General features: G+C 45.8%; 1 protein-coding gene across 1 annotated transcript in view; it reads left to right on the top strand.

Annotated features, from left to right (window-relative positions):
* Nucleotides 1–26,060, top strand: part of LOC139232500 (ADAMTS-like protein 2) — a 126,403-nt gene extending 100,343 nt beyond the window's left edge. The window contains exons 14-19 of the mRNA XM_070862809.1: nucleotides 1,429–1,642; nucleotides 3,006–3,161; nucleotides 12,875–13,045; nucleotides 17,317–17,493; nucleotides 21,272–21,416; nucleotides 23,139–26,060. Coding sequence (XP_070718910.1) covers nucleotides 1,429–1,642; nucleotides 3,006–3,161; nucleotides 12,875–13,045; nucleotides 17,317–17,493; nucleotides 21,272–21,416; nucleotides 23,139–23,257 — 982 coding nt within the window. The 3' untranslated portion in view covers nucleotides 23,258–26,060. The remainder of the gene's footprint in view (nucleotides 1–1,428; nucleotides 1,643–3,005; nucleotides 3,162–12,874; nucleotides 13,046–17,316; nucleotides 17,494–21,271; nucleotides 21,417–23,138) is intronic.
* Nucleotides 26,061–26,849: the final 789 nt, after the last annotated feature.

Raw genomic sequence — 26,849 nt, 5'->3', positions numbered from 1 at the left:
TTTTGCCTGGCAATCTTTGATTCCAATTTACCAGGGCCAGATCCGTTCTCATCCCACTGAAATTTGCCTCCCTCCAAATAAGTACCTTTACTCTAGATTTCTCCCTGTTCTTTTCCATAACTAATCTAAACCTTATGATACACATTTGCTTACATTAAAATCCACAATTTTGCCCATTCACTTAATCTATCGATAGCTCGTTGTAATTTTACGCTTTCATCTACACTGCCTACAATGCTGCCTTTGTGTCATCGGCAAATTGGGATATATGACTTTCTATGCCATCATCTAAGTCGTTAATAAATACTGTGAATAGTTGAGGCCACAACACAGATCTCTGCGGGACACCACTAGTCACATCCTGCCAATTTGAGTACCTGCCCATTATCCCTACTCTCTGTCTCCTGCCACTCAGCCAATTTCCTAACCAGGTCAATAATCTGCCCTCAATTCCGTGGGCTTCTACTGTAGTTAACCGTCTCTTATGTGGGACTTCAAATGCCTTCTGGAAGTCCATTTAAATAACATCCATAGATATTCTCCTGTCCTATTTTCTGTATCTCTTCATTATATCTTAATGATCTATGTACCTGGACCCCCCAAGTCACTCAGGTCCAGGTATATTGAATGATTATGGAGACAAAGGTTATGGGAGCGGGCAGGGAAGTGGAGTTGAGGCCAGAATCAGATCAGCCATGATCTTATTGAATGGTGGAGCAGGCTCAAGGGGCCAAATGGCCTATTCCCAATCTTATTTCTTATGTTCTTATATACCATCTGAGCATACTCTGGAGTGAGTCATACCTCCACAGGCAGCTCATCTGACAAGAAGAAACTATTTAGGCCCAGCTGCCCAAATAAAAGGGAGAAAAGGAAATCCTTGGACGCTGACAGGAACAGCAGACCTGTGTGCATATGTACGCATGTGTAATTTCGGCAGAAAGGCTGGGAGTAATTAGTGAAAAACTGCATTCAACTTTCTCTTGTTTTAAAAGAAAATAACAGATTATAAGAGCATGAAACGACTATTACGCTCAGGTTTAGGAACATTTGGATCCATCTGACTGGACCCAGAGTTCAAAAACAGAACATACAAGTCACTACATATATCCCTCAATTATTGATCTCTCAATCCAATTCCCTCTTATTAATGATGTTATTCGCCTCGATTGGGCAATGTATTCCAAATATTCACCACCTTCTAAACCTGTTCATTCACCTTCCCTCATCTCAGGTTCATCCCACGTTCCCTCTTTGCAGTTCTTAAGGCCATGACAAAGTTTCTCAGGGTTAAACCTGTCTGTACCCTGTCAGAACAACAACTATTGTTCTATACACTGGTCCCTTTTTAATCTGGAGTGGAAGTGGTACGGGGAGTGTTCATGTAGTATGCGCTCGTTTGTCCTTTTTGTAAATAACTTGTTGCAGATGGGAGACGAGTAGCTGGAGTGAATGTTCACGCACCTGTGGAGAAGGACACCAATTCCGCATAGTCCGCTGCTGGAAGATTATTTCTGCTGGATTTGACAGCTCAGTGTACAACGAAATGTGTGAATCTGCTGATCTCTTCAAGCCATCAGAACGTAAAACCTGCAAAAACCCAGCTTGTGGCCCACAGTGGGAGATGTCGGAGTGGTCAGAGGTATGATTAATTCATGTTTTTACATGTAACTAATGCACTCTCTAATGTTCATTCAGTTGTTGTATTCCATGTATACATCAAACAATCCAATAGGGAGATTACTAAGGATTCCGGTTTCTAAGAGACATTCATCCTGAGTTACTCGGTTTTCAGTATCTTGACTCTTACAGCAAATAAGGAGGCCATTTAGCCTGTCATGCCTGTATCAATTTGTGAAAGGTCTGTTCAATTTAATTCCACACCTCAGCTTTTTCCCCATAACCTTACAAATTAGTCCTCTTCAAGTACATATCCATTTACCTTTAAAATGTTCCTATGGAATTTGATTCCACCACCCTTTCAGATAGTGCGTTCCAGATCTTAACAATTCTCTGTGAAGTATGTCAGACTAACTCACCACCCTATAATGTCTTGCTTAAAAAAGGGAAGCAAAAAATTGGGGAAAAGATCTTTCATGAACAGAATGAAGTACTTTAGATGTACAAGCAAAATCTGTTGTGGTTTAATTGGTAAAAAAAGTTGACAATATTCTCACTGTTCTCTTATTCAGGTCTCCCATTACACTCATACTTCCCCAGCTGGGAAGCTAGACAGGAAACCTGCCCTCAGCCAAAGCTGTTCTTGTCCTGGGTGCGGAGGGGCAATTCCCCCTCCCTGCGGCAAAACCGCTGATCACCTCTTACTGCCTTCCCCTGACAGAAAAGCTGATTGGGAGCTCACTAAGTGGGACTCGCTGGCTCAGTTCCTCACCTTCTGTAACTCGCAGTACAGTGGGTGAGCTGTAACAGAGGATTAAAGAGGATTAAACGTCATCACTGTGCGCAGCGACCCGTTTTCACCCTGGAGCAAAAATTCTGTAGCGCCCCATGAGGCTACAGCGGGCAATACCCATGACAGCTTCGCAGACTGCCTACGGGGCAAAAACTAATGGGGAGGCACAGCGCTCAAAAATGTTTCAACGACTGACTTATCAGTTACAGCCTTCCTCACTTCAGATCACTGGGTCCGTGCTGCGATGTTACAGCCCGGCACTCCGCTTGTGTGCCGGGCTGCTGCCACAGCATCAGCAACCTGGCGCTCTAGCGGTGGCCCCTCCTCCCTCCTGCAGCGTCAGCTTGGCCCTTCCCTTTAATGGAAGGGGAGAGCCCTGTATTCCCGCCAGCGCTACGCGCCCCTCTGCATAACACTGGAAAATTTGCATTGGTTAGCGCCCCGGTCGCACCCCAGAGAGGAAGTAAAGCCCGCGAATTTGCGCCTGGCGCAGGAAGTCCCGCCTTACAGCTGTTACAGTCCCCAACCGGGGCGGTACGCAATTTTGCGCTGCTATTATGCAGTTCATACACTAATGTATTTTCTTTCCCAGTGTACAGCAAAGTGTGCAGAACGGGTTACTGTGATCAGGGAAGTGAGATGTTCAAAGGAAGAATGGTTGTGTGATGAGAAAACAAAGCCACCAGCTCAGAAAGATTGTGTTGGACCTCCTTGTGATCGACAGTGGACTGTTTCAGACTGGGGCCCGGTAAGTCCGACTGTACAACATGTTGAACAGCATGTTTAAACTTCTCTGTTTAAAAACCTCTGTTTAAAAATTAGCCTGTTCAATCATGCATTAGGTCACCCGTTCTATATCTGTCCCTACATGGCTTGGCGTCTATTCCCCAACCTAATGTCACATTAATTGTCAGATATGCTTCAGTGGGTAGCACTCTCGCCTCTGAGTCAGAAGGTTGTGGGTACAAGTCCCAACCCAGCGACTTGAGCACAAAAATCTAGGCTGACACTTAGTGCAGTACTGAGGGACTGCTACACTGTCGGAGGTGCCATCTTTCAGATGAGACATTAAATGGAGGCCCGTCTGCTCTCTCAGGTGAATGTAAAATATCCCATGGCACTATTTTGAAAAAGAGCAGGGGAGCTATCTCCGGTGTTCAGGCCAATATTTGTCTCTCAATCAACATAACTGTCATGTATGCAAACTCTTTGTATTCACTATGTAACTATGTACGATGTACCACCTGAGGGCGCTGCTGCTGGAGGCCCCAGGGGTTTCCTGTCCTGGTGTGCAGGGGCATATAAAAGGCAGCCAGCCATGCTGCTCTTCACTTTACAGTCGGATTAAATGGACTGAAGTCACACAGTTCTTACTCACAGTACAAGGCCTCGTGGAGTTATTTGATGGTAATTGCAGACATAATAACTGACGACGAGAATACGGACTTTCACACGACTATGGTTACCTTTGGCACACTAAAAGACTTCGCAGAGGGAAAGGCCCGAGCAATATTTTGTGGCAAATGACCTGGCAGGGGAGACGGACACGTTGGCGGAGAAGCGCAAGACTAAATTGCTGACCCGTTGTCGGCCCGAGGTCTACCGCTTCGTCAGGGACTTGCTGGCACCCACGAAGGCCAAGGATAAGACATACGATGAGCTGACTGAACTAATTCGCAATACCATACGGATGACTTCCTACCAGAATCGGAGCTCACTGGCAAGTACTGTACGTAAAATAACGCCGATTGCAGGCAGAACTGTTGAACTAATAAGAACTGTACAGAGCAGAGCTTACATGCCTGCTGCTGCTAGGCCGCCAAGGGGTGTAAATGTGAAATCATTAACACAATGCTGGTGTTGCGGGGGTAATCATGAAGCCCATCAATGTCGATTTAAAGACTATGCGTGCAAAAGCTGCAGAACAAGGGGCCACCTCCAGCAAATGTGCAAACGTACTGCGATTTGCCACGTGACAGTGGAGTCGGCAGAAGAGTCCCGATCCAGCGTGGATCACAAAGGACAAGCTAGAGAGGCAGCCCGAGGGAGCAGTGTGCGGAGTGCACACCCTCTCCACAAAAAGTCCTCCCATGATGATAAAAGTCAAATTAAATGGCGTTCCTGTATCCATGGAGCTGAACACGGGGGCGAGTCAGTCAATTATGAGCCAGAAGGCATTTGAAAGACTGTGGGGCAACAACAAAGCACAAAGACCCAAGCTGAGCCTGATTCAGATAAAGCTGTGCATTTACACCAAGGAACTGATACCAGTTATTGGCAGTGCGAATGTAAAAGTACCCTATGATGGAGAGGCACACGAGCTGCCACTGTGGCCAACGCTGCATGGCAGAAGCTGGATGAGGAAGATTCGGTGGAACTGGGAAGACGTCAAAGTATTATCGTCAGTGGACAATGTTTCCTGTGCTCAAGTGCTGAGCAAGTTCCCATCTTTATTTGAACCAGGCATCGGCAATTTCACAGGCACCAAAGTACAGATCCACTCGGTCCCTGAGGCACGGCCCGTTCCTCACAAGGCTCGAGCGGTCCCCTACATGATGAGGGAGATAGTGGAGATTGAATTGGACCGACTTCAACGCGAGGGAATCATATCGCCAGTCGAGTTCAATGAGTGGGCCAGCCCGATTGTTCTGGTACTAAAGAGCGATGGCACGGTCAGAATCTGCGGCAACTACAAAGTAACGATCAACCGAGTCTCGTTACAGGACCAGTAGCCACTACCCAAAGCCGATGCCCTTTTTGCGACATTAACAGGGGGAAAGGCGTTCACCAAGCTGGATCTAACCTCTGTTTACATGACTCAGGAGCTGGTTGAGTCGTCGAAAAAATTAACATGCATTAACACGCACAAAGGACTGTTCATGTACCACAGGTGCCCGTTCGGGATTCGCTCAGCTGTAGCCATATTCCAAAGAAACATGGCGAGCCTGTTGAAATCGGTTCCACGTACTGTCGTATTTCAGGACGACATCCTCATCACTGGCTTCGACACCTGCACAACCTGGAAGAAGTTTTAAATTGACTAAACAGAGTTGGACTCCGGTTGAAACGATCCAAATGTGTCTTCCTGGCGCCAGAGGTAGAATTCCTGGGGAGGAAGATTGCGGCAGACGGCATTGGACCCACGGACTCGAAGACAGAGGCCATCAAGAATGCACCCACACCATGAAAGGTAACGGAGCTGCGCTCGTTCCTGGGACTTCTCAACTATTTCGGTAACTTTCTTCCAAGGTTGAGCACTTTGCTGGAACCGTTGCACAAGCTGTTACGCAAGGGAGACAACTGGGTTTGGGGTAAAAATCAAGAGGCCGCCTTTGAGAATACCAGAAACCTGCTGTGTTAGAATAAGCTGTTGGTATTATATGACCCATGTAAAAGTCTAGTTTTAGCATGTGATGCATCGTCGTACGGTGTCGGGTGTGTTTTGCAGCAAGCCAATGCAGTGGGCAAGCTCCAACCGGTTGCTTATGCGTCCAGAAGCCTATCAAAGGCTGAAAGAGGTTATAGCATGGTCGAAAAGGAGGCTTTAGCCTGTGTTCATGGTGTAAAAAAGATGCACCAATATTTGTTTGAACTCAGGTTCGAATTAGAGACGGACCACAAGCCCCTAATCTCACCGTTTTCGGAAAGCAAAGGCATAAACACCAATGCTTCGTCTCGAATCCAAAGATGGGCACTAACACAATCTGCCTACGATTATGTGATCCGCCACAGGTGAGGCACTGAAAACTGCGCCAATGCTCTCAGCCGACTACCGTTGCCCACTACCAGGGTGGAAACGACGCAGCCTGCAGACCTGCTACTGGCCATGGATACCTTTGATAGCAATGGGTCACCCGTAACAGCCTGCAAAATTAAGACCTGGACCAGCCAGGATCCTCTGCTATCCCTTGTAAAAAGTTGCGTCCTCAATGGGAGCTGGTCAGCGGTCCCCAGAGACATGCAAGACGAGGTCAAGCCGTTTCACCGTCATAAAGACGAAATGTCGATCCATTCAGATTGCCTCTTATGGGGCAACCGCGTTATCTTGCCAAAGAAAAGCAGGGAAACCTTCATACGTGACCTACACAGCACCCACCCAGGCATAGTCATGATGAAGGCTATCACCAGGTCCCATATCTGGTGGCCCGGCATTTACTCGGACCTGGAGTCGTGTGTGCACCAATGTAACACATGCTCACAACTGAGCAATGCTCCCAGGGAGGCTCCACTTAGTCTCTGGTCCTGGCCCTCAAAACCATGGTCCAGGATCCATGTGGATTATGCAGGCCCCTTTCTGGGAAGATGCTCCTGGTTGTTGTGGACGCCTACTCCAAATGGATTGAATGTGCAATAATGGCATCCAGCACGTCCGCAGCCACTATTGAAAGCCTCAGGGCCATGTTTGCCACCCATGGCTTACCCGACATTCTTGTCACCGACAATGGTCCATGCTTCACCAGCTCAGAATTCAATGAATTCATGACCCGTAATGGCATTAAGCATATCAGATCTGCCCCGTTCAAGCCCACATCCAACGACCAAGTGGAGCGGGTAGTCCAAACCATAAAGCAGAGCTTGAAACATGTCACGGAAGGCTCCTTACAAACCCGCCTGTTGTCCCGGGTACTGCTCAGCTACAGGACACTCATTTACCGGGGTTACTCCTGCAGAATTACTTATGAAACGAGCACTCAAAACCAGGCTCTCCTTAGTACACCCTGACCTCATTGATCAGGTGGAAGCCAGGCGTTATCAGCAAAACGTACCATGATCGCGCAGCTGTATCATGAGACATCACTGCAAATGACCCTGTGTTTGTGCTGAATTACGGTCAGGGCCCCAAATGGGTCACAGGCACTGTATTAGCCAAGGAGGGCAATAGAGTGTTTATTGTCAAACTGCTTAACGGTCAAATGTGCAGAAAATATTTGGACCAAACCAAACTACGATTCACAGATAACCAAGAACCACCGGAAGAGGACCTCATCTTCAGCGACCCACCGACACACGCCCAATCGTCAACAGACCTCGGTGCCAACCACAAGGATGATCCCACCATCCCCAACAGTCCAGCCCAACCAGTCGCGCTACAAGACAGCAGTGACCCAACCAACTCACCCAGGCCAGAAGCGACACTCAGACAGTCAACCAGGGAGAGCGCAGGGCTCCGGATCACCTTAACCTGTAATCAACTCGCATCAAAGACCGGGGGTGGGGGGGGAGAATGATGTCATGTATGCAAACTCTTTGTGTTCACTATGTAATTATGTACGATGTACCACCTGAGGCCGCTGCTGTTGGAGGCTCCAGGGGTTTCCTGCCCTGGTGTGCAAGGGCATTTAAAAGGCAGTCAGCCATGCTGCCCCTCACTTTACAGTTGGATTAAATGGACTGAAGTCACACAGCTCTTACTCACAGTACAAGCCTCGTGGAGTTATTCGATGGTAATTGCAGACATAATAATAACAAAAACAGATTATCTGGTCATTATCACATTGCTGTTTGTGGGAGCTTGCTATGCACAAAGTGGCTGCCGCGTTTCCCACATCACAATAGTGACTACACTTCGAAAGTACTTCATTGACTGTAAAGCTCTTTGGGATGTCCGGTAGTTATGAAAGGAGCTATATAAATGCTAGTCTTTCTTTTTCCATGTAATAACTTGGGATGTGTTTAATATTAAAGATACCACATATCTTGTTGTTTGAAAATATATGAACAAGAACTATTAGCCTTTAATTGTTGGGTTTTGTGATGCTTTCATTTATTTATGGGCTTCCTTGTGTAATAACTACCTACAAGCAATACATCGTGGATTCAGGTTATTATACTCATAATAAAGGGTGACACTGTGTATAATGAGCAAGTGTGACCTTAGCTCCTTTAATAAGATTCCAGAGTGCAGGTACCTCGTGGGTGGCCTGCTTATATACTGTGCTCCCAAGGGATGCTGGGATCCCTTGGGACTCCCAACAGGTGGGCCCTCTGGTGGTTAGGTGTCATGCAGGTTACAAAGGGTTAAATACACAACATCACTCCCCCGTGAAGTTAACAGTACACTTATTTACAAGGTGAGACGACCTGGGGCTTTACGCTCCCTTGTCGATTGTCTCAGTACAAATGCGGGTGTGGGTGGGTTGGTCAATTCTTCACTGGGCTGTTGGGCAGCCGGCCTTGCCGGACTGCTGGGGATGATGAGTTCTGTTTCGTGGTCAACCATGATGTCAGTTGCCACTTATGTGTGTGTTGGAGGGTCAAAGTTGGCGGTGTCCTCTTCGGGTTGTTTGTAGCTGTTGGTGAATCGTAATTTGATTTGGTCCAAATGTTTTCTGTGTGTTTGTCCATTGGCCAATTTGACCTGAAACATCCTACTTCCCTCTTTGGCTGTGACCGTGCCAGCAAGCCATTTGGGACCATGTCCATAATTGAGCACAAACACAGGATCATTGATCTCAATATCGCGTGACAAGTTTGCGCATATGTTGTTGATGCCACTTGCCCTCCACGTGATCATGGAGATCAGGGTGGACAAGAGAGAGCCTTGTTTTAAGTGCCCTTTTCATGAGCAGCTCAGCTGGGGGAATCTCGGTGAGTGAGTGGGATCTGGTGCTGTAGCTGAGCAGCACTCAGGACAACCGGGTCTGCAGGGAGCCTTCCGACACACATTTCAAGCTTTGCTTGATGATCTGAACTGCCCATTCTGCCTGGGCGTTGGTTGCGGGCTTGAACGGGACAGATGTGACATGTTTGATCCTGTTGCGGGTCATGAATTCCTTGAATTCAGCACTAGTGAAGCACGGCCCATTGTCGCTGACTAGGACATCAGGCAAGCGGTGCATGGCAAACATGGTTCGTAGGCTTTCAATGGTGGCCGTGGATGTGCTTACAGACATTATTGTACATTCAATCCATTTTGAGTAAACGTCCACGACATCCAAGAACATTTTGGGTCCGCATAAATTCATGGATCCTCGACCATGGTTTGGATGACCACGACCACAAACTTAGCGGTGCCTCTCTGGGTGCATTGCTAAACTGAGAGCAAGTGTTGCACTGGCGCACACACGACTCTAAATCTGAGTCGATGCCTGGCCACCGCATGTGAGATCTGGCTATGGCTGTCATCATTACGATGCCTGGGTGGGTGTTGTGCGGTTCACAAATAAATGTGTCTCTGCCTTTCTTGGGCAAGACCATGCGATTGCCCCACAAAAGACAGTCCGCCTGCAGGCACAACTCGTCTTTGCGTCTGTGGAACGGCTTAATCACTTCCTGCATCTCCACTGGGACACTGGACCAACTCCCATGGAGAACACAGTTTTTTACCAAGGACAGTAAAGGATCCTTGCTTGTCCAGGTCCTGATCTGGCGGGCCATAACAGGGGACTTCTCATTCTCAAATGCCTCCATGACCATGAGCAAATCCGCTGGCTGTGCCATTTCTACCCCGGTGGTGGGCAATGGTAGCCGACTGAGAGCATCTGCGCAGTTCTCTGTGCCCGGTCTGTGGCGGATTACATAGACGAGCATGAGTCCCATCTTTGGATGCGGGCAGAGGCATTGGTATTAATCCCTTTGTTCTCAGAGAACAGCGATATGAGTGATTTGTGGTCAGTTTCAAACTCGAACTTGAGGCCAAGTAACTACTGGTGCATTTTTATTACCCCATAAACGCACGCCAGAGCCTCTTTTTCAACCATGCTGTAGGCCCTTTTGGCCTTGGACAAACTCCTGGATGCATACGCAACCGTTTGCAAAATCCCCATATCATTAGCCTGTTGTAACACACACCCGACCCCGTATGACGACGCATTGCAAGCTAACACTAATCGTTTACATGGATTATACAGGACAAGCAGTTTGTTAGAACACAATAAATTTCTGCCTTTCTTAAAGGCAGCCGCTTGTGAATTCCCCCATATCCAGTCGTCTCCCTTGCACAGTAGCACATGAAGGGGTTCTAGCAAAGTGCTTAACCCAGGTAGAAAATTACCAAAATAGTTAAGGAGTCCCAGGAACGACCGCAGCTCCGTCACGTTCTGTGGTTCTGTGGTCGCGGCGCGTTCTTGATGGCCTCCGTCTTGGCGTTGGTGGGTCTGATGCCATCTGCTGCGATTCTCTTTCCTAAGAATTCGACGTCCTGTGCCAGGAAAACACACTTCGAGTGTTTCAACCTGAACCCCACGCGATCCAACCGACTAAGAACCTCCTCCAGATTCTTCAAGTGCTCCATGGTGTCCCGACCTGTAACCAATATGTCGTCCTGGAAGACCACTGTGCAAGGAACCAACTTTAGCAGGCTCTCCATGTTCCGCTGGAAGATCGCCGCGGCCGACCAAATCCCGAACGGGCACCGGTTGTAGATAAACAAACCTTTGTGCGTGTTGATGCAGGTGAGGCTTTCGAAGACTCCTCCAGCTCCTGCGTCATGTAGGACGAGGTCAGGTCCAGCTTGGTGAATGTCTTCCCTCTAGCCAGGGTCGCAAATGGATCATCTGCCTTGGATAGCGGGTACTGGTCCTACAGCGAAAAACGGTTAATCATTACTTTATAGTCCCCGCAAATTCTAAACGTACCGTCCTCCTTGAGTACCGGGACAATCGGAATGGCCCAGTCGTTGAATTCAACCAGCATGATGATGCTTTCACGTTGCAGCCTGTCCAGCTCAATTTCCACTTTTTCACACATCATGTACGGTATCGCACGAGCCTTGTGGTGGATGGGTCACGTACCGGGAACTAAATGGATCTGCACTTTCTCCCTCGAGAAGCTTCCAATGCCTGGCTCGAATAACGATGGGAACTTGCTTAGAATCTGGGTACATGAGGTGTCGTTGACGGACGAAAGCGCTCGGATGTCGTCCCAGTTCCAGCGGATTTTCCCCAGCCAGCTTCTGCCAAACAAAGTGGGGCCATCCCCGGCACAATCCACAGCGGGAGTTCGTGTACTGCTCCATCATAGGAGACTTTGAGTCTGCACTGCCAATTACAGGGATTAGTTTCTTGGTGTAAGTCCTTAGTGAATGGGGCTGAGCTTGGGCCTGTGTGCCTTCTTTTCCCACAGCCTGTCAAAGGCCGTTTTACTCATTATGGACTGACTTGCCCCCGTGTCCCGCTCCATAGATACTGGAATGCCGTTCAGTTCAACTTTCAACATTATTGGTGGGCATTTCGTCGCGAACATATGTACCCCGTACACTGCTGCCTCCTCCGTACGAGTTTCCAACTCAGTCTGATCCACTGTGGATCGATCTTCCTCTGCAACGTGATGGTTTGCAGGGTTTGCAGCTCGCCTGCACATTCGTTGGAGGTGTCCCATTGTTCTGCAATCATTGCACGCATAGTGCTTAAAGCGGCATTGATGGGGCCGATGATCACCTCCGCAGCACCAACAGGGTGTTAACTGCCTCGCATTAACAGATGATGGCGGACTCTGGGTCATTTGAGGTCGGGCCACAGCAGCCGGCGTGTACGTTCTGCCATGTACATTTCTGCTCAAAACCGATGTTACTTTATGCACAGTACTGGCCAAAACTTCTTTGTTCTGCGAAATCTGCTTGGTGTTGTCGCTGGTGGACATAATGCCTGGGCTATCGTTATGGCTTTACTCAAATTCGGAGTTTCTATAGTCAACAGTTTGCGAAGGATTGTCTCATGTCCGATGCCTAGTACAAAAAAGTCTCTGAGCATTTGTTCTAGGAATCGCCCAAACTCACAATGTCCTGCGAGGCACCTTAGTTCGGCGATGTAGCTCGCCACTTCCTGACCCTCCTATTGTTGACACGTGGTGCGATATCGGTTCTACATCAAAAGGCTTTCCTTAGGATTTAGGTGCTCTCGGACCAGCATACACAATTCTTCGTAGGATTTCTCTGTTGGTTTTGCCGAGGCCTGGAGATTCTTCATGAGGCCATAGGTTGTTGCTCCACAGACAGTTGGGAGGATCGCCCTTCGTTTGGTGGCGTTCTCATCCCCTTCCAGCTCATTGGCCACAAAGTATTGATCGAGTCTCTCCACAAAGGCCTCCCAATCATCCCCTTCTGAGAACTTCTCCAGGATGCCGACTGTTCTTTGCATTTTCGCGCGGTTGTTCGTTACCTCGTCGCCAATTGTTACGCTCATAATAAATAGTGAGACTGATAACGGCGTACAATGAGCAAGTGTGACCTAAGCTCCTTTATTAAGATTCCAGAGTGCAGGTACCTCATGGGTGGCCTGCTTATATACTGTACTCCCAAGGGATGCTGGGATCCCTTGGGCCTCCCAACAGATGGGCCCTCTGGTGGTCAGGTGTCATGCAGGTTACAAAGGGTTAAATACACAACACAGGTTACCTTTTGTGTTAACTCTGAAGTAAAGATCTTTTACATATAGTCGGAAGAATTTTATGTACCATCCATCAAAACCTTCTGCAATCTGTTATATTGACGTTGCATTGATAATTTCTCTCCTGTGCATTCAGTGCTCGGGGCCTTGTGGGCAGGGAAGAATGATAAGACACGTGTACTGCAGGAACTCAGAAGGCAGGGTTATGCCTGAATCCCAGTGCAGCCCTCAATCAAAACCCCATGCCATACATCCCTGTGGAGCCAAAGATTGCGCACCCCATTGGCTAGCCCAAGACTGGGAACGGGTGAGTAAAGAAATAAATAAACTTTTCATTGCATTTTTTAGCTAGAAACCATCCTTGTATTTTACATATATAAATAGCACCACATTTTAACTATATATAAAAACCTTCGTTTCATTCTACAGTGCCCTCACATTACCAAGTTTAGTGTTGTTAGAAAGCAGTTTTGGTTTTGTGGACTTTAGACTTGCAGAATATAAATTGGGTGACTCAGACCAGTACTGACACCGAAGTGAAGTGCAATGAGGCTACCTCTCCCCAAGAGTCTTGCTCCCCGATGCTCCAGTGTCAGGTAGGGCCCTAATTTCAGATTCAGGCTGCATTTACATTAACTGCAGCATTGGTATGAAGCTAAACCATTTCTCACCAAAGCTACATATAGCATAAATGCACCCATAAATGTATAAATCACAATTTAGAAACATAGAAACATAGAAAATAGGTGCAGGAGTAGGCCATTCGGCCCTTCGAGCCTGCACCCATGGCTGAACATGCAACTTCAGTTACCCATTCCTGCTTTCTCGCCATACCCCTTGACCACCTAGTAGTAAGGACTACATCTAACTCCTTTTTGAATATATTTAGTGAATTGGCCTCAACAACTTTCTGTGGTAGAGAATTCCACAGGTTCACCACTCTGGGTGAAGAAGTTTCTCCTCATCTCGGTCCTAAATGGCTTACCCCTTATCCTTAGACTGTGACCCCTGGTTCTGGACTTCTCCAACATTGGGAACATTCTTCCTGCATCTAACCTGCCTAAGCCCGTCAGCATTTTAAACGTTTCTATGAGAGCCCCTCTCATTCTTCTGAACTCCAGTGAATACAAGTCCAGTTGATCCAGTCTTTCTTGATAGGTCAGTCCCACCATCCCGGGAATCAGTCTGGTGAACCTTCGCTGCACTCCCTCAATAGCAAGAATGTCCTTCCTCAAGTTAGGAGACCAAAACTGTACACAGTACTCCAGGTGTGGCCTCACTAAGGCCCTGTACAACTGTAGTAACATCTCCCTGCCCCTGTACTCAAATCCCCTCGCTGTGAAGGCCAACATGCCATTTGCTTTCTTAACCGCCTGCTGTACCTGCATGCCAACCTTCAATGACTGATGTACCATGACACCCAGGTCTCGTTGCACCTCCCCTTTTCCTAATCTGTCACCATTCAGATAATAGTCCGTCTCTCTGTTTTTACCACCAAAGTGCATAACCTCACATTTATCCACATTATACTTCATCTGCCATGCATCTGCCCACTCACCTAACCTATCCAAGTCGCTCTGCAGCCTCATAGCATCCTCCTTGCAGCTCACACTGCCACCCAACTTAGTGTCATCCGCAAATTTGGAGATACTACATTTAATCCCCTCGTCTAAATCATTAATGTACAAAGTAAACAGTTGGGGCCCCAGCACAGAACCTTGCGGTACCCCACTAGTCACTGCCTGCCATTCTGAAAAGTACCCATTCACTCCTACTCTTTGCTTCCTGTCTGCCAACCAGTTCTCAATCCATGTCAGCACACTACCCCAATCCCATGTGCTTTAACTTTGCACATTAATCTCTTGTGTGGGACCTTGTAAAAAGCCTTCTGAAAGTCCAAATACACCACATCAACTGGTTCTCCCTTGTCCACTCTACTGGAAACATCCTCAAAAAATTCCAGAAGATTTGTCAAGCATGATTTCCCTTTCTCAAATCCATGCTGACTTGGACCTATCATGTCACCTCTTTCCAAATGCGCTGCTATGACATCCTTAATAATTGATTCCATCATTTTACCCACTACCGATTTAAATATACTTAATCCACAATATCATATTAAGGTTGAGAAGTGATTTCGCCAAAGTGGACTGGAGACAGCTACTTGAAGGTAAATCAGCGTCAGAGCAGTGGGAGGCATTCAAGAGGGAGATACAAGGGGTTCAGGGTAAACATGTTCCCACAAAGAAAAAGAGTAGAACTGCCAAATTTAGAACCCCATGAATAACAAACAGGGTACAGGGTCAGATAAGGCAAAAAAGGGAAGCTTATATCAGACATCGATAGCTCAATACTGCAGAAAGCCTAGAAGAGTATAGAAAGTGTAAGGGTGAAATCAAAAAGGAAATTAGGAAAGCAAAGCGAAGTCATGAAGAAATACTGGCAAGTAGAATCAAAGAAAACCCCAAGATGTTTCATAAGTACATAAAGAGCAAGAAGATAACTAAGGGAAGAGTAGGGCCTATTAGGGACCAAAATAGTAACATGTGGAGGCGGAGGATGTGGGTAAGGTACTTAATGAATACTTTGCGGCTGTCTTCACCAAAGAGTGGGATAATGCCGACGTTGAAGTTAAGGAGCAAGGGAGTGAAATATTGGATGGGATAAACATAGTAAAAAAGGCAGTATTAAGGGGTTTATCATCTTTGAATGTAGATAAGTCGTCAGGATTGGATGAAATATATCCTAAGCTATTAAAAGAAACAAGGGAGGAAATTGCAGAGGCTCAGACCCATCATTTTCCAATACTCCCTTTCTCCGGGAGTGGTGCCAGAGAATTAGAGAACTGCTAACGTTGTACCATTGTTTAAAAAGGGAAGAAGGGATAAACATAGTAATTACAGGCCAGTTAGTTTAATCTCGGTGGTGGGCAAATTATTGGAATCAATTCTGAAGGACAGTATAAACCTTCATTTAGAAAGACACAGATTAATCAAGGACAGTCAGCATGGATTTGTTAAGGGAAGGTCGTGTCTGACTAACTTGATTGAATTTTTTGAGGAGGTAACGAAGAGGGTCAATGAGGGCAGTGCATGGATTTTAGCAAGGCTTTTGACAAAGATAGATTTTAGCAAGGCTTTTGACAAGGTTAGATTTTAGCAAGGCTTTTGACAAGGTCCCACATGGCAGGCTGATCAAAAAAGTAAAAGGAGAGTGGCTCAGTGGCAGGAAGCAAAGGGTAATGGTTGGCGAGAGTTTTTGTGACTGGAAGGCTGTTTTCAGTGGGATTCCACAGGGCTCAATGCTCGGTCCCTTGCTTTTTGTAGTATATATTAATAATTTAGCCTTGAATGTAGGGAGTATGATTAGGAAGTTTTCAGATGATACAAAAATTGGCCGTGTGGTTGACCGTGAGGAGGAAAGCTTTAGACTGCAGGAAGATATTGATGGACTGGACAGTTGGGCAGAAAAGTGGAAAATGGAATTCATGCTAGAGAAGTGTGAGGTAATGCATTTGGGGAGGTGCAACAAGGCACAATAAATGGGAGGATACGGAGAGGTGTGGAGGAACAGAGGGATCTTGGAATGTATGTCCACAGATCCTTAAAGGTAGCAGGACTGGTCGATAGGTAGTTAAAAAGGCATATGGAATGCTTTCCTTTATTAGCCGAGGCATAGATTATAAGTGCAGGGAGGTTATGCTAGAACTGTATACAACACTAGTTAGGCCACAGCTTGAGTACTGCATGCAGTTCTGGTCACCACATTACAGGAAAGATGTGATTGCACTAGAGAGGGTACAGAGGAGAATTACGAGTATGTTGCCAGGACTGAAAACTTTTAGCTATGTGGAAAGATTGGATAGGCTGGGGTTGTTTTCTTTGGAACAGAGGAGGCTGAGGGGAGATTTAATTGAGGTGTATAAAATTATGAGGGGCCTAGATAGAGTGGATCGAAAGGATCTATTTCCCTGAGCAGAGGGGCCAATAACCAGGGGGCATAGATTTAAAGTAGTTGGTAGAAGGATTAGAGATGAGGAAAACAAATTTCACCAAGAGTGTGTTGGGGGTCTGGAACTCATTGCCTGAAAGGGTGGTAGAGGCAGAAACCTTCATCACATTTAAAAAATACTTGGATGTGCATTTAAAGAGTCGTGACCTACAGAACAAGGACCTAGTGGTGGAAGGTGGGATTATGCTGGGTAGCTCTTTTTCGACCGGCATGGACATGATGGGCCGAATGGCCTCCTTCAGTGTCGTAATTTTTCTAAGTGCTCTTGCAGAGAGCCAGCACGCCGCCTTCTGTGCTGTAACTATTCTATGATTCTATAAATAGTAAATCATCTTTTGGGATAGATGATATGCGCTGGGAGAGCATATTGGGAATTTGGGTGTTATAAACTAGATTGATGGTCAGTTTTACTGTCAGTGTTGGAGATTTCCTGATCAGTGGTCAGTCTGGAGAATTAACTTCTTGTATTCATTATTCTAACATTGGGGAAATATACCAAGTGTATTAGATTCAGGATTCTAATCACGGCATTAACTTGAAGGTTCCAATTTGGTCTGCTTCCAACAGTGCAATACAACGTGCGGCCGAGGGGTGAAGAGGAGAGTTGTTTTGTGTGTGGGAATAGTGAACGGAAAAGTTAAAATCCCCAATCCCGAGGAATGTGATGCAGCTCAGAAGTTGATTGAAGAAACTACATGCTTTGAGCGGCCATGTTTCAAATGGTTTACTACTTCGTGGTCTGAGGTAATAGCAGCAAACCCTAAACCCCAGTGCAAATCAAAGCACTTCAGCATGAATTGTGTGCCAGCAGCTGTGATTGGGCCAAAGGCAGCATTTCTGTAAAGCAGAAATTCCATAGACTAACATGGATTTCAATTGCTTAATGAATGTATTTTCAAGAGGTTAAAAGAATTGTACATTTCCCCAAAAGTTGTTCTATAGAGGCTGCAGCTGTCTGATGTTTTGCCAAGTAGCAATGCTTTATGTTTGATTATTCAACCATTGGTGCTTCACAGATGAGTCTGATCTACCCTCATCCAACCTGCAGACATGTGAATTTTACACCAAGGGTTACTGCACAGGGATCAAAAGCCGGAACCTTTGTGAATTCTCCTCTCTGGCCAGGAAGTGCTGTGGATAATTGTAGTACTTCTACTGCCACTCAGGCTTAGGTCAGCTAACCTGCACAGACCAAGCATGTGACCCTCCTGGTCTCAATGGAAGGATATTGTGGATCATGGGGAAACTCCATAGGAAACCACGAGAGTTGTAGCTTCAGACACATGCTGGAGCCGGCTGGCCCCAGGAAGCTATGTGTGTTGGGAATCTAGTTGCAGCTCTCGATGTTTCCTATGGAGCCACTCTGAGATGGTTACTGTTGGTTATGTAATCGGAGCGGCCAAGCAGGCAGAGAAACCCAACTTAAGGATCTCCATGTGTGTAATAAACATTTTTACAAAAATCATCAAAGGAAATTTTGAAGAATATAATTTTTCTATAATCTGGGGAGTACTTTGAAGAGGAAGTATCCCCTTAGAATTACCTTCCCCTTTAAATATGTTCATTTTTCAATAAACAGGAGTGGGAATTCAACCCCTTGAACTTGTTCCACCATTCAAATAGATCATGGCTGATCTGTACCTCAACTCCATTTAGCCGGCTTTGATCCATATCCCTTGCTACCCTGTCCCAAAAAATTTGTTGATCTCACTCTTAAAAATTTCTGCCTTTTGGCGAGTGATTTCCAGGTTTTCAGTACCCTTTATGTGAAGAAGTGTTTCCTGATTTCACTATGTACTGGCTCGAATCTTACGATTGTGCTCCCTTGTTCTGGATTCCCCCACCGGAGCAAATAGTTTCACTGTGTTTACTCTATTGAATTATTTTATTATTTTAAACACCTTGATTAGCTCACCCCTCAGTCTTCTAAATTCAAGGGAATACAAGCCAAGTTTATGCAACCTTTCCTCATAATTAGTCCTTTAAGCCCTAGTATACTCCCTCCAACATCAGTGTATTCTTCCTGGGGTGCAACGCCCAAAGCTGAATGCAGTACTGTAAATGGAGTCTGATTGAGCTCTATACAACTGAAGCATAACTTCCTCCCCTTTGAGATGAAGTCAACTTTCCATTAGCCTTTTTGATGATTTTTTGTATCCATGCACTAGCTGTTAGTGATTTGTGTACCTGGACACCCAAATCCCTTTGCTAGTGCATAATTCCTAGCCTTTCGCCATTAAGAAAATATTCTGATTTGTCTGTCTTGGGTCCAAAGTGGGTGACCTCACACTTTCCCCACATTGAACTCCATTTGCCACAGTGTTGCCCACTCACTGAATCAATCAATGTTCCTCTGTAACTTCCTGCTCCCAGCTACACAATTTACTGTGCCTCCTAACATCATCTGCAAAGTTGGATATGCAGTACAAATCCCTGAGGAACACCACTTGTCACATTCCAGCAATCAGAGTACATTCTCTTCATCCCCACTTTCTGACTTCCACTTACCTAATTATCATCATCATCATAGGCAGTCCCTCGGAGTCGAGGATGACATACTTGCATACTAAAAATGAGTTCTCAGGTGACTGAAGAGTCTATTGCGGGACCTACAGTCTCTGTCACAGGTGGGGCAGATGGTAGTTGAAGGAACGGGTGGGTGGGGGGGACCTGGGTTGCTGCGTGTTCTTTCCGCTGTACGCTTGGCTTCAGCTTGCTCGCAACAATGAGACTCAAAGGTGCTCAGCGCCTTTCCGGATGCTCTTTCTCCACTTTGGGCGATCTTGGGCTAGGGATTTCCAGGTGTCGGTGGGGATGTTACATTTTTTCAAGGAGGCATTGAGGGTGTCCTTGAAACGTTTCCTCTGTCCACCTGGGGTTTGCTTGCCATGTCGGAGCTCCGAGTAGAGCACTTGTTTTGGGAGTCTCGTGTCAGGCATGCAGACGATGTGGCCCGTCCAGCGGAGCTGATCAAGCGTGGTCAGTGCTTTGATGTTGGCCTGAGCGAGAACACTGACGTTAGTGCGCCTATCCTGTCAGTGGATTTGCAGGATCTTGCTGAGGCAGTGTTGGTGGTAATTCTCCAGTGTTTTGAGGTGCCTGCTGTACATAATCCATATCTCTTGAGCCATATAGGAGGGTGGGTATCACCACTACTCTGTAGACCATGAGCTTGGTGCCGGGTTTGAGGTCCTGGTCTTCAAACACTCTCTTCCTCAGGCGACCGAAGGCTGCGATGGCAAATTGAAGGCGGTGTTGGACCTCGTCGTCTACGTCAGCCCTTGTTGACAGTAGGCTTCCGAGGTGTGGAAAATGGTCCACGTTGTTCAAGGCCTCATCGTTATGTTTTGATAACCGGGGGCAGGTTGGTAGAGGACCTTTGTCTTACGGATGTTTAGTGTAAGGCTTATGCTCTCGTATGCCTTGGTGAAGGTGTTGACGATGGCTTGGAGTTTGGCCTCAGAGTGTGTGCCGACGCAAGTGTCGTCTGCGTACTGTAATTCGATGACGGGGGATGGGATGACCTTGAATCTGGCCTGGAGGCAGTGGAGGTTGAACAGTTTTCCGTTTGTCCTGTAATTTAGTTCCACTCCAGCGGGGAGCTTGCTGAGGGTGAGATGGTGCACTGTAGCAAGGAAGATCGAGAAGAGCATTGGTGTGATTACACAGCTTTGCTTGACCCCGGTCCGAACGTGGAATGAGTCTGTGATGGATCAGTTGATCAGGATGTCATCATGGAGCAGGCGGAGGATGGTGACAAACCTTTGAGGGCAGCCGAATCTGAGGAGGACACTCCATAATCCCTCATGGTTGGCACTTCGACACCTCCCTACTAATTACCAACCCTTGACCCAAGGTTACCTCCAATTCCGTGAGCTTTTATTTTTGCTGATGATCTCTTGTGCTCACCCTGGAGTGGAAACCATTCGGGCCTGGAGTTTTGACGGTTAAGTCCCATTATTTTCTCTCCCACAATTGTTTTAGTTATATTTAGTCCAATAAGCTCCTTTTCATGACTTATTTTGGGTTTCCCTTGTACCACTGGTATTTCAAACTTTTCCAGCGCGGCAGGGAATTAGAGTTGAGGCCAGATTCAGATCAGCCATTATCTTATTGAATGGTGGAGCAGGCTCGAGGGGCCAAATGGCCTACTCCTGCTCCTATTTCTTATGTTCTGTATATGCTTCCCCAATCTCTGTATTTATAAATTCCCCCACTACATCACTACTGTTAGGAGGTCTATTGACAACTCCAACCAGAGTTGCATCCTTTACTGTTCCTTAATTATACCTATACTGTTTCCACCACCTGTTCACGCTTACTGAAGTATTTTCTTTCCACTGCTGTGATGTGTATTTTATCAACATTGCTACTCCTCCTCCTTCTTAATGCCCATGTCCTTAAATACCCACTAATTAAATGCACATAGATACCTTAAAATATGTAATGGATTTTTTTTGGATTTCTTGTTTTTGTTCTTACACTGAATGTAATAAAATATCCTTTTGTCACCTTTACCCAGTGCACTAAAACCTGTGGAGTTGGAATAAGAATGCGAGATGTGAAATGTTATCAGGGAAAAGAAATTGTCCGAGGTTGTGACCCTCTCCTGAAACCTGTCGCAAAGCAAAGCTGTGATCTCCAAGCCTGTCCTACCCAGCCCCCAGGTAATAATGAGTGTGTTAAATTCCATTGCGTCGTGCTTTGGTACCTTGCATCTTTCCATGCTCTATTAGCTACATAAATTAATTTGCTACGTGTACCTACACTTAAAGCTGCATCCCAGACTTTTCCATTTACTACAAATGAAGCTTGCTCCATATCTGAAATTTGCATTCCACTGAAATGAATGGCGGATGAGAAGTGAAGGCTTTCTCGGCACAATCTGGAAATAAAAAGCCGGTATCAGTAAAAGTGACCATGAAATTGAGGGATTTTTTTCAAAAACCCAACTAGGGAAGGAAACCTACTGTCCTTGCCCAGTCTGGCCTATGTGTCCTGCACCAACATGGTTGACTCTTAACTGCCCTCTGAAGTGGCCTAGTAAGCCACTCAGTTGTATCAAACCACTAACATTGTGGGAGCACCTTCACCACACGGGCTGCAGCGGTTCAAAAAGATTCACTACCAGGGAAGCACAATAAATGGCAGCAGTGCTCCATTATCCCAATGTGATAAGGCTGTATCCTTAGAGCAGAAAAGACTAAGAGGAGATTTGATAGAGGTGTTTAAAATCATGAAGGATCTAGAAAGAGTAAATAAAGAGAAACTGTTTCTCATGGCTGAAGGGTCGATAAACAGAGGGCACAGATTTAAGGTGATTGGCAAAAGAACTAGAGGTTGCATGAGGGAAAACTTTTTCAGGCAACGAGTGGTTGGGATTTGGAATGCACTGCCTGACAGGGAATTGGATAAATACTTGAAAGAGAAAAAAATTGCAGGGATATGAGGAAAGAGCGGGGGAGTGGGCCTAACTGGATTGCTCTTCGAACGAGCCGGCACAGACTGGATGGGCTGAATGGCCTCCTTCTGTGCTGTACTATTCTATGTAAATGCAAGTCTTCTTTAGATACAATTCCCTTATCAATCCAGGCACCATCACACTACATCCACCTCCACCTGTACCACAGGAGGATCACTGAGGCATTGCTGTCACAGTGCAGCTGGCCATCATGGAAGTACTTACTGTACTTACTGATACACACGCTGTCTCTCAGTGATGAGGTGGCTTCATTCCTGCAACCTTCATCGCTCTACAAATTTTCACTGTGCGATGAAGCAGTACATACATTTGTTTTATTTGTTCCGGGATGTAGGCGATGCTGGAAAGGCCACATTTATTGCCCATCTATAGTTACCCTGAAAAGCTGATGGTGGAGTGTCTTCTCCTTGAACCGCTGCAGTTCTTGTGGTGAAGGTGCTCCCACAATGATGTTATGTAGAAAATTCCAGGATATTGACCCAGCGACGACGAAGTTCCAGCAATATACGTCCGTCAGGATGTGGTGTTACTTGGAGGTGATGGTGTTCCTACGGCATTGCTGCTGTTGTCCTGCTCAGTGGTAAAGGTCGCAGGAGAGGGAGCTGCTGTCAAGTAACTTTGGTGAGTTGCTGCATTGTAAACATCACTGAGAAGTATTGCCTGGAGCATCCCCAGTGATGATCTTACTGTTGCTCCAGTCCTTGTTTCTTTTCTGTTCAGTGTTACATTGTGAGTCTGTCAGCGTCTTGTTGTCTGTGCCAGTTAGTGCATCCTTAGACTCAGAATAGGGCTGTCCAGAAGATTGGATTTCAACATGATGCGTTGATTGTTAAGCTGTGTTTTTACTGCACATAAGGGGAGTTGACAGCATTTTGGGATACTGACAATCACTATTATTGTTCCACAGATGACAGTTGTCAAGATCAACTTGGAACTAACTGTGTACTGGCAATAAAAGTCAATCTGTGCTCCCACTGGTATTACAACAAAGCTTGCTGCAGGTCCTGTAGAATTGCTAATTCATAGTACAGACCGACAGAATCACTGTACCTACCAACATGTGAACAAAAGAATGATGTGTGTCTGGTGGAATTAGTTTTACTGCAAGAATTGAGCGGATCCTTCCCTCAGCCCTTGTCTGCTTATTGCCATCCCATCGAGCTGCACCAACAACAGCCGGTGCTGTGAAGCTGTCCGATTCCCTGGCCACTCGGAAGCAGTCAGCCCAGTGCATGCTCTTATGTATAGCACTCTACCCATCAATATATGACCGAGCCAATGTACCCCGTTCCAGATATTGTTATAAATTATTTTAGTACCAAGCCATTCAAACTAGTGCTACTGAACATTTAGACATGGTTGTGTGAACCATGATTATTAACTCTGCAAACTATCAGGCAAGGCTGGTAACAACAGTAATAATTCCCTATTAATTTAATGTGATTCTGTATTACATGCTAAATGTTACATTAGGCAATGTTTCAATCTTGGTGTGTTTGTACAGTATTTGTATCTTTAATACACTGATTACAAATACTTCTTCACTTGTAGTAATGGAGACCCTGGAAGCATGGCTTCCAACATAATGATTATGGCATCAAGTATCAAAGCTGGCTGTCATTCCAGTATTCCATCGCCTCTGCCTCAGTCAGTCCAGTCCCTCTGCCACCTCACATCAGCCTCCCTGTCCCATTCAGTGTCTGGGCTACCTGTTTATCCAGTGTTTAATTCTCTGCCACTTCCTGTGCCCCTTGTTGGGTCCAACTATTGCCTTGTCCGTTAGTTTCTGCCTCGGTGCAGCGCAATACAGTGGCTGTGCATTGTGTGTTGTGGCATCACTTCACATTTCAGCAACTCACGAAACAGTGCTGATACTGCTCGCAATATTCTCAGCTCTGATATTCCAGAACTTTCCATCAAAAAAAATGGCAGGGAGCACTTTGGGTGGAAAATCAGTTAATCCCACAATTGCCCCATTATATGATCATTAGTACTTGCGTTTAATTCCTGCACATGGTTCAAGTGTTCTAAGGACTATAACCATCTCTATACAAGTTAAATAAAATGGGTTCAGGACCTAGTTTAACAGCCAGTAACTTTCTCCATACACTCCAAAATGCCCTCTTTAACAACTGGAGCTTGTGACAGTAAAGATCTTCATCCCAGTGAAAATGAACAACAAATTGGGTTCTCACGTGAGAACTGAAATCATGCTTCAATATTCTCGACTGTTCCATTTCTGGACTAAGTTGTGCTCAGGTAAAGAAGGGAAATTGGAGCCAGCTCACACCAACCTCATTCCCCCACCTGAAAATACCCAGCCCCCCCGGTCACTTCCTACTTGCCAGTGTTAAATGTTAATGCACCATCTAATGGCAGTACTGACGGTAGCAGCCTGTCTGGTGCTGGTTAAGCCTATTGAAGATGAATGTTCTGTGATGCCCCCTTCCCCCTGTATGATTATGGATAAACTTACAAAGTACCCGAAAGATCCTGGTCCATCTGGAAGTTTTCAGTTGTGTCAAATAATCCCAATGACTGCAGTTTTCGCTGTGGGTATCGATAAGTCAGAAGCATTTTTATAAAGAAAATAATGTTTCTGGTTCAGTTATAAATCCTGTACAGCTGTGTTAGAAAACCCAGGCTGACTGCTACAAACATGCTTTAATATAATGTAATATTTGATAACTTGTAACCTTTAATTTTATAATTCTATTATTGTTAATTATAGATTGATTTCCTTTTTCGCAGATGCATTCAGATATACCAAGTAAAAGTCTTAGGGGGTTATTTTGGCCAAAGGGTGAAAACAGGTGTGAAAAGGGTGCTGTGCTAATAAGAAATGCCTGTTTGAAAGTCTGGATTTAGCACAGTTTTTGGGCTAATTGATGATTATTATGATTTGAACGTGCCACCCGGCACTAACCAGAAACTAGCAGGTTTAGCACTCAAGTGCTGATTAGACGCAGTATATGTGGGCTCCTCGCACCCACTTCCACTGAATGCGGCACATTGCAGGATGGCTCAGGGACCGAAGGAGAGGATGCCCAGGTCCTCGTGGAGGAGATCCAGAGGAGGAGGGATGGATGCCACCTTGCCCTCCTCTCCCTCTCTCCTGGAGCTCCTCCTCCCATTCCTCGTCCAGAGCAATCAGTTCCCTCGCAAGATGTTCATGACCAAGCACTCCTTTTCTACTGGGGACTCCTATAAGGTGGAGTAGCACAACATGTACTCACTTTAGGTGAAGTCCTCAGAGAATTTCCATAGCAAAATACTGCGGATGCTGGAAATCTGAAATAGAAACAGAAAAGTATTTCCAGCATTTTCTGTTTCTATTCTGTAACAAAATGTTGCTCGAGTGTTGGTGAAGTCTTGACAAAATGTCCCAGAAAGACTTCTGATGTGTTTGAGGTCCTCTTCATAGCTCCAGGACCAATGATCAGGAAGTGCTGAGTATCGCTTGAAATCACCATCAACGCGTGTTTACTCCCAAACAGTTGGTTGCTGCTGGGAAAGGGCCTTAGTTCAAATGCTCGCCACCAAATTTCCATGCAGCCCTTTTAATGAGCCTCTAGGTGGTCAATCCTACTGCTGGCTTCAACTCCTTTACCAAGGTCTTGTCTTGCACTAAACATTGGCTAAACCAGCGTTTCAGCTTAAGATATGTCTTGGCCACCTTTTTAACACCGAAAGTATTCGGCAAAAATCACCCCCTACCATTTTAACCCAGTCCGAAGTATTCATCCTGGCCTTTTGGAGTTGGGGGAACTGGGGAAAAGAAAATTGGAACAATCTATGTACAGTTTGTATATATTTTAAAACCAGTACTTTATGAAAAATGATAATAAACAGGTTTGTTGTCCATCAGGCAGAATTTTGCGTTTTTTTTATACAATATTCGTCTCATTTCAAATGTAGGAATTGTGGGTGTCAGTAATGTTTGTAACTATTTAATGATATCCAGAAACAGAAGTAGAATGTGCCACAAGAAAGTTATGTGTTTTGGACATGGGCCTGAGATAGAGTTGCAGTGTCAGAGTTTCTGAAGCTCTCCAGAAAACAGAAAATCAGGCTATTACTTGGTAGGTGGATCCAATTGAATTGAGCCATGTTGCACACATGTTGGATGGAAGTCAAGTTCAAAGTCATGACAAACATCTACGTCCAACTCAACTCTACATCTCCTCCATTGACTCCAAGCCTAATTCTGTCAAAAACTCCTACAGCTCAACATCAGCAAAACTAAAGGCATCATGTTCAGCCCTTGCCAGTACTTGTATGACTTTGACTCCATCAACTTCCCTGGCTCCTTGCTCAGACTGAGTGGGGTAGTATGCAACCACAGCCCGCGGTGAGCATTCCACTCCTTTTCCAGTCCATTACCAGCTTCATATTCTTCCAGTTCAAGTACATCTCCCTCTTACTTCAATTTCTCTGCTGCTGAAACTCTATCCACACCTCCATTGCCTTGCAAATCAATGTATTTAATGTCCTCCCTGCCTCTGCCCTTCACAAACTTCTGCTAATCCAGAACTCTCTAGCCCAGATCCACTCGCACACCCATCTGTGTCCAATTTCACTGCCTCTCGAAGTCCTAGTCAATCAACTTTAAGATTCT

This window comes from Pristiophorus japonicus, chromosome 20 (genome assembly GCF_044704955.1).
Source record: "Pristiophorus japonicus isolate sPriJap1 chromosome 20, sPriJap1.hap1, whole genome shotgun sequence".
In the NCBI taxonomy this organism is placed as follows: Eukaryota; Metazoa; Chordata; class Chondrichthyes; family Pristiophoridae; genus Pristiophorus; species Pristiophorus japonicus.
This window is presented reverse-complemented; position numbering and strand designations above follow the sequence as displayed.